Source organism: Amblyomma maculatum, chromosome 3, assembly GCF_055883805.1.
Source record: "Amblyomma maculatum isolate TAMU_Amacu chromosome 3, ASM5588380v1, whole genome shotgun sequence".
Taxonomy (NCBI): Eukaryota; Metazoa; Arthropoda; class Arachnida; order Ixodida; family Ixodidae; genus Amblyomma; species Amblyomma maculatum.
The window spans coordinates 26,633,047-26,650,538 of record NC_139346.1 but is presented as its reverse complement, the minus strand read 5'-3'; the positions used below and the strand labels follow the sequence as shown (position 1 = coordinate 26,650,538).

At 48.6% G+C, this 17,492-nt stretch overlaps 1 protein-coding gene across 1 annotated transcript in view; it reads right to left on the bottom strand.

The window, feature by feature from the left end:
- Positions 1–2,366: 2,366 nt before the first annotated feature.
- Positions 2,367–17,492, bottom strand: part of LOC146194388 (uncharacterized) — a 109,599-nt gene continuing 94,473 nt past the window's right edge. The window contains exon 5 of the mRNA XM_084596542.1: positions 2,367–2,559. Within this exon, the coding sequence (XP_084452668.1) occupies positions 2,438–2,559 (122 nt within the window). The 3' untranslated portion in view covers positions 2,367–2,437. The remainder of the gene's footprint in view (positions 2,560–17,492) is intronic.

Genomic DNA, 17,492 nt, shown 5'->3' with positions numbered 1-17,492 from the left:
ACTACGAACTCGACACTGTAGAAAATACCTTCAGTGACGACACGCGCTGTACATGCTGCTAAAGGTGCAATCCTCTCTTCACTGGCAGTGCGGAGCGACAAACCGGTAAATAGCGTCGTAACTTTTCGTAATCGTCGGCAGAGTTGCTCATGAATCAGTGACACTGCAGCACCCGTATTGACCAGCGCATATACGGACAGACTATCGATAGAAATCATTATAACGTTTTTGGGCGAAATATGAGGCCTTGAGCTTTTCACAGAGTACGCAGTTCTTGCCTCAGGAACCGCGGAGCTTAGTTTCCCTCGTCAGCAGGTGGTGGTCGCCGGCGCATTGGTGACAGTGACCGGCGACGCGGAGAAGGAGAACGACGGGTTGTATACGAACGCTGTTCTGTGGCATACGCAGGCGGAGAGTGGGCAGAACGAAACAGTGGTGGCGAGTTATCAGAAAACGCAGGCTCGGCCATGGACGGGCCACATGTCCAGCGAAACCACAGTAGTAGCAAATAGGACGATTGTCCGAAGTACGCCAAGGGTTGTAATAGCGCGGAGTGGGAGGATGAAGCGGGGCCGTTTGAGGAAGCGGTGCAGGGCGTAGGACAGGCTGCATGGATGGTGACGGCTCAGGCGTTGGCCGCGCAGCCACAGCCGCGTAGGTCAAAGGGGCTGGAACAGCAGGTTGACTATACTGGACTGGTGCTTCGACGTATGTCAAAGGAGCAACAGAAGGAGCTTCAGGAAGCGTGGGGAGTGCTTCCGCAACTTGTTGGCGGATGACTTGCTGCAACTTTGGCACTAAAGGAGTGGGAGCGTCAGGACGTTGGTGAACGAGGGATAGTTGACGGGCAACTTCTTCGCGAACGAACTGCTTTATTTGTGACAGCAAGTTGGACTGGTGTGCTTCAGGTGTTAAAGCTGCAAGCGGCGCCGGTTGTGAGAGCGAAGAGCGAGTGATGTTACGGCGCTTGCGTAATTCGTCAAAGTTGTGGCATGCGTTGATAACGTCGACAACGGTGGCTGGATTTTTAGCCAGAAGCATCTGGAACGCGTCATCATCAATTCCTTGCATAATGTGATCAATCTTGGTGCTCTCTGACATTGGAGCGTCCACGCGCTTGCACAGGTCCACGACATCTTCAATATAGCTGGTAAAATTCTCACTAGGAAGCTGTGCACGGCCGCGCAGGCGTTGCTCAGGGCGCAATTTGCGCACTGCAGGCCGGCCGAAAATATCGGCAAAACTAGTCTGGAAAGTAGACCACGATGTGATATCGGCCTCGTGGTTGCGGAACCATAGGTTTGCAACGTCCGTTAGGTAGAAAATGACGTTATTGATGTTTTGGTTGTCGTCCCAGTGGTTGTGAATACTGACCCGCTCATATGAGGCCAGCCAGTCTTTCACGTCATGGTCGCCGGTTCCGCTGAAGATAGGAGGATCACGCTGGCGCAAAGCTCCAGCGCAGAACACGGCGGATGAGGGGCCGGTTGAATTAGGGGTGGTTGCGTCGGTCATTGCTTGTGTCGGGAGTGTGCGGCTGCGGAGCTCCAGGGCGGCAGGAAATGCTCACCTCCACCAAGTGAAAGGGGGTGTTTACTGTGTTTTAACAGGGATAAGAGCCCTCTTGAAGTTGCACGGCGAACCACACAAGAACACAGCCAGTCTAGGCCTCCACAAGCGAGCTCGAGCAGCGCAGCGGCACTTCGTCGTCCTTATCCTCGTCTTCGTGATATTCTCGCCTACTTCATCCTCGTCTTCGTATATCCTCGTGTAGTTCACTACAATATAGATATATATTTTGTGACTTCTGATAGAAAATTACAGTTGTACTGCTGAAGTATTATATATTGTTTTGATCACAAAAATAACCTACTTGCTGAATATAAAACCGGCGTTTACAAAAACTCTTCTCGACAGTAAACGCTGCAACTCTTTAAATAAGTGTTGAATATTAACGAAAGAAAAGCCCGCATCTCCTCTCTGATTATTGTGTGCCGTAATAAGCGTAAAAATGACACTTGCCAAAACATCTGTGGGGGGCCGAGTATATTCGTAGTATTTTATCACAACGTACCGCAATTGTATGCACTTCAAAAATGTTGGTAGTCCCACTTTATGAAATTATTATAAAAGGATGAACCTAAGGCACGCTTAAATGAAATCTATAGACAAGAAATAAAAGAAAAGAAAACAGCAAACAATTGCAGAACACAGCGTTGCGGAGAGAATTAGTCGCCGCGTGCAGCGTCCGTAACACAATTCTAGAATGTGAAAGGGATGCCTCCAGCAGCTGAAGCATCAGTTCGGAGCTTAAGCGAGAAAGAAATCGACATCCTAAATAGAACTAATCATGTTTTCTAGGTGCTTTATTGCAGGAGATTATTGGAACCAGCAATAATTATCTGTCTCCAGAACAACTGTGATTTTCATCACTACTTTAGGAGCACTGCTCTTTGTCGTACAAGATGTATTTCTCCGGGCCGCAGTTTTTGTCGAACCCAGTGACACATTCCTCGGACACAGCATCTTTGAAGTCTTGGTTCGCCCACAGGAGGCAGTCTGCCGAAAAAGAAAACAGAATATGACGTCCAGCTAAGCATTTGGCTGCCTTACTGTTGGCACGACAAAAGGAGCGGACTCTGAAAGAGCCGGCTCCAGAAGGGCGACTAAGATCTTAAGTCTATCTTGAATACATTTCATGACATCAGTATGCCTGACATAGTTATTACCGAAGCAGGTATTTCAACTTTATTAAACAATCTCAAAATTACAAGTAGCTCGGATCACCTTGGCTTTAACAATAAGATACTAAAAAATACATCCAGAAGCATCTCCGCTATCTTGTCCTGTTTATTCTCGCAGTCGTTAGTGAAAGGACTAATTTGTAATGACTGGCGTGTAGCAAAGGTAATAACTATATTCAAATCAGGTGACCCTTCCTCCCCACTTAACTATTGACCCATCTCGTTAACCAGCAACTTTTGCAAACTTCTAGAGCATATCATTGATAGCCAAGTCATTAACTACGTCGAAGATCATAACATTATTTTCAAATATCAGCACGGTTTTCGCAAGGGTTTTTCATGACGCTCAACTAGCTGACTTTGTTAATGACTTACAATCATCACTTAACGCAGGCTTTCAGGTCGGCACAGTTTTTCTGGATTTTTTAAAAACATTCGATCGGGTCCCTCATCGCAGACTTTTACTAAAACTAGCACAGCTTAACATCCACCCTGATGTGCTCGCCTGGATTAAGATTTTCTTTCTTCTAGATCTCAGTATACCTAAGTTAATAATTCTAACTCTTCTTCGACTTATGTGACGTCTGGTGTAGCCCAAGGAATCGTGTTTGGTCCTTTGCTTTTTCTAATCTATATTAATGATTTACCTGCCTATGTAACATCTAGAGTTCGTCTTTTCGCAGATGATTGCGTAATTTAACGTAACATTATTAATGAAAGTGACCGCCAATTCCTACAATCTGACCTGAACGCAGTAAGCTCATGGTGCTCATCCTGGTTAATGACTTTAAACGTTTCTAAAACTAAACATATATCTTTCACCCGTCGTACCGCTCGCATTTCAACCACTTACAGGCTCAACGACAATGCTGTTGAACTAACAAACACTTACAAATACCTTGGCGTGCACCTTCAGTTTGATCTAACATAGCATCACCATATCGACCTCACCCTAGGCGCTGCTAACCGTTCACTTGGTCTTCTTAAACGTACTCTCAAACACGCTCCTATCCACGTTAAAAACCTTGCTTATATCACTATAATACGCCCTAAAATTGAATATGCTGCTGCTATTGGGGCCGTGATCAACCCTATGTTATCACCAACATCGAATCCTTGCAGAACCGTGCTGTGCGTTTTATTTTTCAGATTACTCACCTTTCACTAGCGTCACAGCATTAAAACAACATGCTGAACTGGAAGACTTATCATGTCGTCGTAAACACGCTCGGTTAACACTTTTCCATAAGGTTTATCACCATCCACTACTGCGCAGTGATTTGTTTCAGTGACCTGATGTCATGTTTCGACGACTTGATCATGCCTTCAAAGTTAAACGCACAAAGTGTCTTTTATTATCTTATGCCAATTCATTCATAACTCGCGCTATCATTGAATGAAATAACTTGCCATCGCACATTGCTACAGAAACTAACATAAAAAAATTCCAAGAACTACTTCGCTGTGACGGAAATGTGTAGAATATTTAGTGTTGTTTTTCTTTCCTTTTTTGATGTTATATTTAATGGTTCTTATTGCAATTGTTGCTAATTACATCGTGTTTTTTACGATTATATCCCCCCCTCCCCTATGTAATACCCTCCTTTGGAGCGCCTTTAGAGGTAACCTGAATAAATAAATAAAAAATAAAGATGCGAAATATAATATTGCTATTTTCAAAGAGCGGCTATTTAACGTAATTTGTTGTGAAGAAAATTTGTATTCGTAAATACTTATGAATAGTTAACTTGGCCTCTGTTTACGTCTAGCGCAGGACAAGGGAGTGTATCATTCTTCTACACACAATTCTTCTACAAATAACCCTGACTTGTTCCAGCTTCACTAATCGGCTCCCCGCAAACTTCATAATATAATCTGCCCAATTGCACTGTGTCCACTATAACCAAGCTTCCTTTATATTGAAATTCAGTTCGTCACCCTGAACCAAACGCGACACTGTTTTTATTGTGTTATCTTTTCACGTCCATTTCGTCTTCTTTATTTTCACTACAGGGTACAACGATAGACAGAACGTGGCTGGTCAGTAAAAAGGAGCACTCAACAAGGGTAGAAGAGCCTCGGTTCAGACGTCGAGCCAACATTTAGACAAGTGGACTCGTCCCAAACGAAGACAAGCTTGTGAACTGATGCTCCCTCTCTACCCTTATTCAGAAGTATTTATTATTTGCACTATCGTATCATCAACTCGGATTTGCACCATGAGCTCCTCTATTCCCTTAATGTCTCTTAACTTGACGTTTATCATTTGAATAGACGTTCATTGTGTAATATGTTTAGTACCCGAAGGAGACAGCCGGCAAGATACAGGGGCAATATGTCTTTATCCTTTCGGGGAGTACTGGAAGATTTCAATATTATGACCAAAGAGTACGTGTGAAATGCTATGCGCCTCATCATTTTTCACGTTGTTTCCTCACACTATTGGTCAAGATCTTAACTCAATACCTAACCTAGGTAGATGTGGTTCACTACATCTTCGAACACGTTTCTGACAATTTCATACTGGCGCTTACTTTCGAGACTCTTTAAAGCTACTTTGATTTCCAGCATATTATTTACATTTATATTGTAGCTCATCCCGAGTCATTATGTGAGCCATTTCATTTCACCAACGGAGTTTGCTCTTGTGTTCTAGAATAAATTATACCCCCCCCCCCCCTTCTTCTTAAAGTCTATAGATGTCTGCTTACTTCTTGTACGAAGCCGCAAAATCACACTGAAGGGGCGTGTCTCCTTCTTTAGCCTGTTTTTTTTTATTTGGGCATCATTAGATTTCATTGAAATAGTATATTGGCTGTGAAGCCGCTTTAGATATTGTAGGTACTGATACGTGGCACTTTCTACTCCCTGGTTCTGTGAAACTACACTATACTTGCAGTTTCCACTGTTAAGCAGTTTCTTCTAACATAATCTTATTGTAATTGTAATATAAAGTTTTAATAAAATCAAGTCAAATTTATTTTCAGCAACGCCTCCACAGGATATTTTTGGTGTTCAAGGGGAACAAATTAAAAGCTTGACAAGGAAAAAGCTTGAGAAAGAAGACACCTCGTGCAGGCTTTATTGGTGACTCTGCAGATGCCTCGACAACTACGACATTGTTTGATTTGGTGTTATGTTACTGATACTGCTGGATTTCCTGGCCCATGCTCACCGAGTGAGAAGTGTTTCTCCGAGCACACATCAGTTGCTAGTGCGCGCTTGTCCCTCGTGTTCCATCTGTGGGTTTCTTTTTGTGCGTTGCTCTTAAATTATTTATTACCAACTGCCCCAACTTTCTACTTTACTGAACTCTATTGCTCTAACTTTGGGCTCTTTTTTGTGTACCTTTCCATTCGGTGAGCAATTTTATCTGCGTTCTACGACTTGAAGAACGAGGTTCTATACTTACTGCCTTTGAAAGAACGGTTGCCCCCCGAATTTGTTTATGATGGTGAGTGCCCTGGTGCCGACAGTCAGCAGCTGGGAAACGATATGCAGGACTCTCAAATCGGAAAGTTGGTAGCAGGTCGGGAGGCTTAAAGACTGGCTAAGGATACGCTGCTTCCGGTGTTGTTGCACAGGCACTTCGGGCGTAAGGCTTCTGAGTGAGTAGAGCCGGACTACTGGCAACTTGGCGGACTTCCTGTGGCACAACGTTCGTCCTTCGCTACAAAGGACATAAAAGAATAATCATATAGGTGCTTGCTCTGTTTTTACTTCGTGGGGTGTGAAGCTCCCGAATGCGATGGCCGATGTTCTCAATTGGGCCATATGTTTTTACAGAAATCCACGCTGGACAAACATTACCAGCTCGGGGTGCGTTCACAGGATTGCGGCAAATGCACACATTCTGGAGAAAGACCGCGTTGGTGAAGAGTGGCAGTTCCTGGTCCTACGGGGCTGGGACGGTAGGTCAACGCCGCTTGCGGCGGGGGCTAGCCAGCCGCCGAATTTTGTCTGTTTTAGGCCGTCATTACACCCGCTACTGCTTCGGTGGTGGACGACGGCTGTTGTTGCGGCGCGCGTCTTTCCCTCCCTCTTCTTTTTCCTTTCTTCTCAATTTTCTCTTCTGTCCGCACGAGGCAATGGAGGTGGCTCAGCTACAGAGCCAGTAGGAGGGCCGTGCATTTTTTTTCCTTCTTCTTACAGCCACAACAACAAAAGACCGAGGTATGTTGGAAAGGGTTGACTCGTTGCTCAGAATATTTACCTCTAAGCAGGGGCCTCGGCCTGAGCCTTCGGAATAGTTCGAAAGTTTAGGAACAATTCGACGTGTCAATGATACTGTCTCACAAAAAAGGTGGCTTCACGGTACTTCCTACCAGTTTGCGCAAGATGAAGACGTCTGAAGTCATTGATAAGAACTTCAGGACATTTAGGCTAAAACCGGTCAAGGCCAAGTCTCAGGTGGTGGCACTGCTGCCGTTAAAGCTTGACAAAGTGGCGCCCGAAGTGAATAAATACGAAGACAATGCCTTGAGAATGTTTTTCTCCTCCAAAAAGCATAAGGAACTGTGCCGTTTCAGAGCAATAGTCACGGAACGCGGGAGCTGGTAAGAGCTGGTACCTACAGCCTCATCTTAAGTGTCTCACCTCGAAAGACTCCTACAAGATCGCGAACTCGGGACTGGTGGGGGCTGCCTTAGATGGAGGTATTTTAATGGCCAATAGCGCAGTTTCTGTGGACGTGGACGAACTCTCTTATTCCATAACGCATCATGTGTTATTTTATGCTGTACGTGAGTTAATAGAGGTCACGGACGTGTTAGTTTTCAGTACGCTTCTGGCCTGTATGTGGATTCCATTTAGGAAGTGACCAAATGCTACTTGGAATGCACAATTTTTAGTTACGACAGCAACATGTATGTTCAAAAGAGGGGTACGTTCATAGGGTCCTGAGTGGCTCCAGTTCTTGCCGAACGTTTCCTGGACCAATTTGATAGAAGGCTGGAGTAGGAACTAAGCCCTGCGGATGTTAGGGTGTTGACGGTTTACAGACTGAGAACAAACATGCCCTCCACTCAAGGCAATTAGCTGATGCCTACTACCGTCCCATCATCAACTGCCTTATCGGCGCTGCGGACCCACTCAATGCCCGGCTTCGCCGACAGCTTCGAAATTTCAAGCTCGAAGACGGCATCCTACTCCGCTACGTGTATTGCCGTGATGGAACTCACTGCATCCCAGTCGTGCCGAGTGTACTTCGCCCACGTGTACTGGCGGCTCTCCACGATGACGCTACTACAGGTCATCTTGGTTTAGACAAAACCTACGACAGCGTGAAAAAACGATTCTTTTGGCCTGGCCTATCTTCTAGCGTAACCAAATGCGTCGCATCCTGCTCTCTGTGCAAACGTCGCAAGCGGCCGACTTCTTCGCCCTCTGGCCTTCTACAACCCCTGCCGTGTCCTGCCACGCCATTCGACGTAGTCGGCAACGACGTATATGGTCTTCTACCTCTCTCCGATGGGGGTAACCATTGGATTATAGCAGCTGTTGACCATCTTACACGCTACGCTGTGACGGCACCTGTACCGACTGGTTCCGCTCAAGAAGTAGCAGATGTCTCTTTGCGATCAATTCTATTGCGTCATGGCGCTCCTCGGGTGCTCCTAAGTGACCGCGGGACGATCTTCTTATCTTCTTATCGACAGTCGTAGCCGAAGTTTGTCACGCGTCATTCACCCTTTACAAGACACCCTCAAGCTACCATCCCCAGACTAACGGTCTGACTTAGCGATTTCATCGCACCTTACCTTATCGGATATGATATCAATGTACATCACACCAGAACATCGAAACTGGAACACTATATTCTACCATTAGCAACATTAGCCGGACTACCTATTACTTTCCATTTTTCCTCATTTATGGCCGTCCTCCCACAACAATTCTCGACACTTCCTTTTTCTCTAGGCCGATGACTCCACATCAGTAGCTACCGAGTTCATATCTCGTGTGGCCAGATGCCGTCATCTTGCCCGCCTCAACACAGCAGCGTGCCAGGAAGTACGCAAGAGTCGCTACGATTCTAAGCATCGCGTGGTCTCTTTTCGTCCTGGTGACGAAGTAATGCTTTGTACACCACTGCGCACCCCTGGCCTTAGTGACAAATTCCCCCACTGCTACCTTGGTCCTTATGAGGTCATCAGCCAAACTTCCCCAGCTAATTACAAAGTCACGCCTGTTGATCCCCTAGCCGATCGACGCCACCGTGGAACTGAAGTTGTTCATGTTTCTCGCTTGAAACCGTTTGTGCGCCTCGGTGCATCGGTTAGCAGCGGCCAGGCTGGTCGCTTCAGACTCCCCCCCCCCCCGGGGCAGATTGTGGGAGCTGTAGGGCCGCGCCCGAGGATAATCACTTGCAGGTACGCGTCTCTGCTCGGCGCCGCCACCCGCCTGTCTGCTTCTGGAATTGTAGAAGCGGTCATCCTTCTACAAGCGTGCCGCGGGTGGGGAGAGCCGACCGGACTGTCGGCGCCGGATTTGCGGGACCGTTTTAGCCCGAAGGTCATTCATGGGAACATGCGTAGCGGAACGTGCTGCCAGGTGCCCGCATGTATGACACCCTTCGTACTGGCCGATAGCGAGCACCCAAATGACCCTTCGGCCTTTTTTTTACACTGCGACTTTGAGCAGTGCGAAATGAAGTTTATCCTATCTGCAGATGCGACAAAAGAGCGCCCGAAGAAGCATTCAGGCGTTGGCTCGGGTAGTGTGCTCAGAGCGGGCAAGCCAGAAGCTCCCCTTTAATCCGGCGCCAGGCCTGCAGAATGCGGCTGCTTGATCTTTCCCTTTACATGTCGTTGCTCGCAGTGGTAAACACGAGTGGCGCGGGGCAATGCACTGTGGAAAGGATTCAGCCAGCAGTGGTAGCGTGGATGAGGCGGCGGTGTGCGGGAGACAAGTGGGAAGAAAGTCTCCCGAAAGGAGAGGGTTCGACACCGTCACTGGGGAAAGAGTTTCGCTGTGCTTTGTTTGTTGTAATTTGTATTGCTAGTGGGGCCCTGGGTTAGAGGCTAAGGCCAACCCATGGAGATGTACCCATCTAGCATATTTCCTTATTGGACAGTTGATGTGTGTGGCTGGCCTCTGAAAATGACCGCCCCTATTTCTTTGTTTTGTGAAGGTGTAAAATGAGACGTGATCCAAGAGAGTTCAGTGCAGTCTGAGCTGGGGCTCCATGCGTAGGCATGTAACGCGGCTGTTCTGCTTAGGCTCTAACTAGTTAGGTTGAAGAGTAAAGTAGCGCAGTGTTGTTTTTTTTGTAAATTCATTTCAACTTCCAGTTTTACTCTCTGTATATATATGTCATGCTGTAAATATATGCTCTACCATCATCACCTTCAAGTACGCCTCCTGATCTTCTCTACGCCGAACTACATAACAGGAAGGGTTTAAAGAACCTTCCGAAAAGGAACGAACGACATAAATTCTACTGGAGCCTTCGATGATCTTCTACTTTCATTTGGTCATACCATCGTCATCGTCCCGTGGCGCCGGTTCCGGCACGCGCCTGGGTTCGTGATCGGATTAAAACGCTAGACAAGGCATCGCTGGCCTCGCCGTCACGACCTTGCTGTCTCGACCAAGCCTTCTTTCACAATTTGTAGATTACTTTCTGTTTTTTTTTTTTTTTTTAATATTCCTGATCGACCTGGCCTAGAATCTGTCGCAGATGGGATGGTGGTGTCGTTCGCGGGTTGCTCTAATACATTCAGTGTCACTGTTGAATTTCCGGAAAATGGGTATATTCAGTTTCTTGACGTGTGGGTGTGCCTTAGTGGGGTTTACCAAGTCTGTGGGGCCTACATACCGAGGTCGAATCAGCCAATTCTACCTTTCACACCTTCCCATTCCAATTTAGTAAAAATGATCTTGGCGTCTTCGTCTCTCCGGTCGGCCTTGCCTAAGTAGCGTGCACACAGTGTTAATGAAAGTATTGATCGATCTGCCCTAGAATCTGTCGCAGATGGGATGGTGGAGTCATTCGCGGGTTGCTCTAATACATCCAGTGTCACTGTTGAACTTTCGAAAAATGGGTATATTCAGTTTCTTGACACGCGGGTGTGCCTTGGTGGGGTGTACCAAGTCTGTGGGGCCTACATTCCGAGGTCGAATAAGGCAATTCTACCTTACACATTGTAGGGCCGCGCCCAACGATAATCACTTGCAGGTGCGCGTCTCTGCACGGTGCCGTCACCCGACTGTCTGCTTCTGGTATTGTAAAAGCGGTTCCCCTTCTACAAGCGTGCCGCAGAGTGGGGAGAGCCGACCGGATCGTCGGCGCCGGATTTGCGGGACCGTTTTAGCCGGAAGGTCATTCATGGGAACATGCGTAGCGGAACTTGCTGCCAGGTGCACGCATGTATGGCACCCTTCGCACTGGCCGGTAGCGATCACCTAAATGACTATTCGTTTTTTTTTTTTACACTGCAACTTTGAGCAGTGCGAAAGGAATTTTATCCTGTCTGCAGATGCGACAAAAGAGCGCCCGAAGAAGCATTGAGGAGTTGACTCGGGTATTGTGCTCAGAGCGGGCAAGCCAGAAGTTCCCCTTTAATCCGGCGCCACCTGCTGGTTGATCTTTCCCTTTCCATGTCGTTGCTCGTAGTAGTAAACACAGGTGGCGCGGGGCAGTGCACTGTGGAAAGGATTCAGCCAGCAGTGGTAGCGTGGATGAGGCGGCGGTGTGCGGGAGAAAAGTGGGAAGAAAGTCTCCCGAGAGGAGAAGGTTCGACATCCTCACTGGGGAAAGGGTTTCGCTGTGCTTTGCTTGTTGTAATTTGTATTGCTAGTGGGGCCCTGGGTTAGAGGCTAAGGCCAACCCATGGGGCTGGGCCCATCTAGCATATTTTCTTTTTGGACAGTTGATGTGTGGGGCTGGCCTCTGGAAATGACCGCCCCTATTTCTTTGTTTTGTGAATGTGTAAAATGAGACGTGTCCAAGAGAGTTCAGTCCAGTCTGAGCTGGGGCTCCATGCGTAGGTATGAAACGCGGCTGTTTTGCTTAGGCTCTAACCAGTTAGGTTGAAGAGTAAAGTAGCGCATAGTGCTGTTTTTGTAAATTCGTTTCATGTTCCAGTTTTGCTCTGTATATATATATATGTCATGCCGTAAATATATGCTCTACCATCATCACCTTCAAGTACGCCTCCTGGTCTTCTCTACGCCGAACTACATAACAGGAAGGGTTTAAAGAACCTTCCAAAACGGAACGAACGACATAAATTCTACTGGCGCAGCTCGACATTGTTCGGCACGTCTCATCTACAAGTACAAGCATCGCACCGGCATCCACAGGCCATTCGACACGGAGCAGCGAGGAACCGTCAAGGGATTATTCTACCTCGGCTGCCATCGATGCCGTTGGAGCGGACGCATCATCCGGGCTCTGGGCGGCAGACAACAAAAGATCTGCGCCGGGTGAGTGGGATTTCTTGCGTTTGTTGAAGTTGGCATGGTGGTTGGTTTGTGACGCTTATGGTTGAGACGAGGAGAATGCTAGCCGCTAAAGAAAGCGAATCTAATCCTGAGTGAATCGAGGTCAAATCCTCAACAGAAGCAGCAATCGCTAGGGGGCGGAGTAGAAATGGTTACTGATCAGAGTGAGGTAGTGACTATGGAGGGTGATTACAATGTGGAGAGCAGGTTACAGGCCGGCGACCAGAGACCAACATTGTCATTAGACGCGTCAGGAGCCGAGACAGAGAGGATGGCTATTCGCCGTATGGAGTTGGAAATGGAGCTAAGAATGCGTGAAATTGAATCTCGGGAGCGACTAGCCTTAATGCAGATAGAGCTTGGGCTGTCGAGTGGTCGACTGTCACCGCTTGGGTCGGGACGGAGCGATGAGCGAGGTATAGGCCCAGATTTAATAAGACAGTGTGCGAAAGTCCTTAAGGGCTATAAAATATTATGTGATGCTGATGTGCCACGGTGGTTTGAGGAGGTGGAGAAGCTGTTCGCTACATTCAGTGTACCGTACAGTAGCCGAGTGCATTTAATTATGCCGGCACTGACAGAGCGAGTCCGGTACTTGCTTCCTAACCTCGACGGAGCGGAATGTACGGATTATGAGGCCGTAAAAGGAGCGGTTCTAAGTGAACTAAAGCTAACCCCAACTGAGGACCTTGAAAGATTTGAAAAAGCTGTCAAAAGGAAGGAGGAGACATGGGCTCAGTTTGCATAACGCGTGAAAACGTACCTAGCATACTACATCCAGGCTAGAGAGGTGGACTCAAAAGAGGCGCTGACCGATCTAATGGCGTCCGATCGCATTAGGGCAGGTCTCAGCACGGAGGGCATTGAATATGTGCTCCTTGGCGAAGGAGAGAGTTGGCTGAAGCCTAAAGAGCTATCAAAGGCTCTACAAATCTTTGAGCAGGCAAAAGGTAAAGGAGCCAAAAACAGATTAATGCTGAAAAGCGCACAGTAAAATGCCACCTATGCCATGGGCAGGGGCACATTGCTAGGAATTGCCCGCAAGCAACGGGAAAAGAACCGCGCTAGAAACAAGAAAATGGGCACGGGCAAAGGGTGCTGAAGGTCGCGCTGGTCGATCAGACAGAAAATAAAAGAACCAGTGGTTAACCAAATTACGGGTTTAACTGCTAGAGTTGAAGTGCCGATGCAAAGATCGAGGGCAGTCTCATCAAAACTTCAGTTTGTAGACTTGGTGTGTGGAGACGTTCGCACAGAGGCAGTTCTTGATACGGGTAGTGAAATAACCGTAATACGAGAGAGCCTACTACCACAGGAGCTGACGCAACCATCAGGAACAGTGAAGCTAATGTCGGCTTTCGGCAGCTCAATTCAGGCGAAGTTGGCGACGATTCCTATCAAAATATCTAAGCCAGGAACAGTTGCAAATCGAGAAATAGGCATAGTATGTGCCCTCACTGATGAGCTGACCGATGGGGTGAACTGTTTGCTGTCGTTTGAGGACTGGCAACTGCTAAATGAGACCAGTGAGGTGGCGTGCTCAAATACCCGTACTGAAGTCGGTGGTCCGCCGGTTGCAGAAGTTGCAAACGCAAAAACTCAGAATTCTGAGGCACTGGCATGCGAAGTAAGCGACGCACTGAACGTCGACTATCCACGAGAGGAAGCTGATTCAAGTGAGAGAGAAGATGCTGTTTCGTTGTCTAGCCAACTTGAAAGGTTTCGGACAGTGCAGGTCGGCAATGAGAGCTCGAGACATGCATGTGAGAATGTGCCTGGGCAAGCTAAAATAGCTGGCCCACTGACGGCGCTGACAAAGCGAGGAGTCTCCAACTTGATCCCGCGGTCGGATTATGCGCAGTGCGCATTAGAACAGCCGAAGGCCTCGCTCTGCAGAACAGTGGCGTTGAGCACTCCGCAACCTCCCGAGCCATACTGGCTGCTCACTGATGCATCAGCAACGGTTGCTGGGACTTGTTTGGCACAGGCGACGGAAAAGTGCGATGAGAGGCCTATAGCGTTCGCAAGTCATCGTTTCGCCGCGGCTCGGGCGAGGCGGTCGACCAGAGAGAGCGAGGCGTTCGCTATTATTTGAGCTCTAAAGAAACTCGATCACGGGCTCTTTGGGGCTGAGGCCAATGTCTTCTCTGACAACCGCTTGATGACGTGCACTCCACACGGGGCTAAATTAGATACGTGGGCGCTGGCACTCCAGCGTTGCAACATAACGGCGAAACACAGAAAAGGCATCGGGAATGGAAACGCAGATGCGCTATCCGTGGCTCCTCAGATTGACCTAAGACTCAGAACTAGAGACGCCACCATGCCAACCTAGACAAGCGTGAACGTTCCTACTCAGCCGACGTTGTGTGCGGCGAGCCGTGTATGTGATATATCGGACATTTGGAAGAGAGTTCTCGCTGATATTCAGCTAGTGTTGTCAGTGTTGTGTGCGCGGACTTGCGAGCCGCGATGAACAATAGAACTTTGTGTGTACGCCTGTGTACATGAATGTGGACTCCCTGCAGAGTGATATTACTGACTGCTTAGCAGACCTGGACAACAGCATGCACCAATGTTGTGTTTCGTGATTTGCTTACTTCGGTGTATATATTTTTCTCTCAGTGTCGCGGTGACGTATAGACATTGGCGCACCAGCAGGAATGACTTTGCTGCCGTGAAGGTAGTGCGGCCCGTGTGAAGAGTTAGTATGAACGAGCTGATAGCAAGCTCGGTTATACTCTTAGAAGGGGCGTGTAGGGCCGCGCCCAACGATAATCACTTGCAGGTGCGCGTCTCTGCACGGCGCCGTCACCCGACTGTCTGCTTCTGGTATTGTAAAAGCGGTTCCCCTTCTACAAGCGTGCCGCAGGTGGGGAGAGCCGACCGGATCGTCGGCGCCGGATTTGCGGGACCGTTTTAGCCGGAAGGTCATTCATGGGAACATGCGTAGCGGAACGTGCTGCCAGGTGCACACATGCATGGAACCCTTCGCACTGGCCGGTAGCGATCACCTAAATGACCCTTCGTTTTTTTTTTTACACTGCAACTTTGAGCAGTGCGAAAGGAATTTTACCCTGTCTGCAGATGCGACAAAAGAGCGCCCGAAGAAGCATTCAGGAGTTGACCTGGGTATTGTGCTCAGAGCGGGCAAGCCAGAAGTTCCCCTTTAATCCGGCGCCACCTACAGAATGGCAGCTGGTTGATCTTTCCCTTTCCATGTGATTGCTCGTAGAAGTAAACACAGGTGGCGCGGGGCAGTGCACTGTGGAAAGGATTCAGCCAGCAGTGGTAGCGTGGATGAGGCGGCGGTGTGCGGGAGACAAGTGGGAAGAAAGTCTCCCGAGAGGAGAAGGTTCGACATCCTCACTGGGGAAAGAGTTTCGCTGTGCTTTGTTTGTTGTAATTTGTATTGCTAGTGGGGCCCTGGGTTAGAGGCTAAGGCCAACCCATGGGGCTGGGCCCATCTAGCATATTTTCTTATTGAACAGTTGATGTGTGGGGCTGGCCTCTGGAAATGACCGCCCCTATTTCTTTGTTTTGTGAATGTGTAAAATGAGACGTGATCCAAGAGAGTTCAGTCCAGTCTGAGCTGGGGCTCCATGCGTAGGTATGAAACGCGGCTGTTTTGCTTAGGCTCTAACCAGTTAGGTTGAAGAGTAAAGTAGCGCAGAGTGCTGTTTTTGTAAATTCGTTTCATGTTCCAGTTTTGCTCTGTATATATATGTCATACTGTAAATATATGCTCTACCATCATCACTTTCAAGTACGCCTCCTGGTCTTCTCTACGCCGAACTAACGAACTACATAACAGGAAGAGTTTAAAGAACCTTCCAAAACGGAACGAACGACATAAATTCTACTCACATCTTCCCATTCCACTTTAGTAAAAAGCAGCTTGGTGTCTGCACCTCTCCGGTTGGCCTTGTCTAAGTCGCTTGCACACAGGGTTAATGAGTTTGTAGAGAAACATTTCGCTGTGTGTAAGATAGGCCCCCAGTGCACACGTGCGGGAACCAGAGAGGAACAACAGGTGCGCGGCGCAAGACATAGACTAAAAGGTCGAAGGGGTGGCTGCTTGTAGCCCTACGGGACAGGGACTAGTCGATCCCTGCCGGTTGCGGCGGAGGCTAGCCTGCCGCCATATTTTTGTCTGTCGTAGGCCGTCATCGTACCCGCTGCTGTTTTGGGGGCGGACGACGGCTGTTGCGACGCCCGTCTTTCTCCCTGTTTTCTTTTCATTTCTTCTCTATTTTTTCTTCTATGCGCACGAGGCAACGGAGGTGGTTCAGCTACAAAGCCAGTAACAGGCCGTGCATTTTATTTTATAGCTGCGCAAGTGTAACAAAATCGGCGCTCATTTTGATCAAGCCGGCGCGGCGCGAGGCCAGCGCGGCACCGCATCGAAGGATCTACAATGTTTGAGAAAAGCCGCCTTCCCCGCGCGAGAGAGCGCGTAGCTTTGTACGCGTCGCCGTCATCCTCTTTCTCATCACCCGGCGATAACAGTGATTCATCAGTCCCGAATATGACATACGTCTCCTAGCCAATGACGACGCGCGGCTCAACGGGAGGAAAATGAAGCGCTCTAACCAGCGAAGCTAAGTGCGTGTGCGCGCAAGCCTTAGCACACCTTAACAGACAGACGCGGCGCACCCTATTCATGGAGGCCGCGCCGCTTGTGTAGTAAGTGAGTGAGTGAGTGAGTTAGTGAGTGAGTGAGTGAGTGAGTGAGTGAGTGAGTGAGTGAGTGAGTGAGTGAGTGAGTCAGTCAGTAAGTCAGTCAGTCAGTCAGTCAGTCAGTCAGTCAGTCAGTCAGTCAGTCAGTCAGTCAGTGATTGCTGCGTATTCGCTAGTGCTTTGGCTGGGCTCGCGGGGATCATAATAATAGTAATTGGTTTACAGGAAGAAAAAGGCGCAGTGTCTGTTACACTTGCTCTGCGGACACCTGAACCGCGCCGTAAGGGAAGGAATGAGGGCGGGAGTGAAAGTGGAAAGAGCGAAAGGGGAGCCGTAGTGGAGGGAGAGGGATACGGAGTAATTTCGGCCACCTGGGGATCTTTAACTTGCGCTGACATCGCACAGCTCAAGGACGCCACTTCATTTCGCCTCCATCGAAACGCAGCCGCCGTGGTCGGGTTCGAACCTGGGAACTTCGGACAGTAGTCGAGTGTCTTACCACTGCACCAACCCAGAGGGGCTCCCGAGGGTCACCCGCTGCTGGCAAGCCCGCGGACCTATGAGGGAGCGGCGCTCGTCTTGTATGGCAGCCCCATCGGGACTCTCGATGCGTCGGACTGC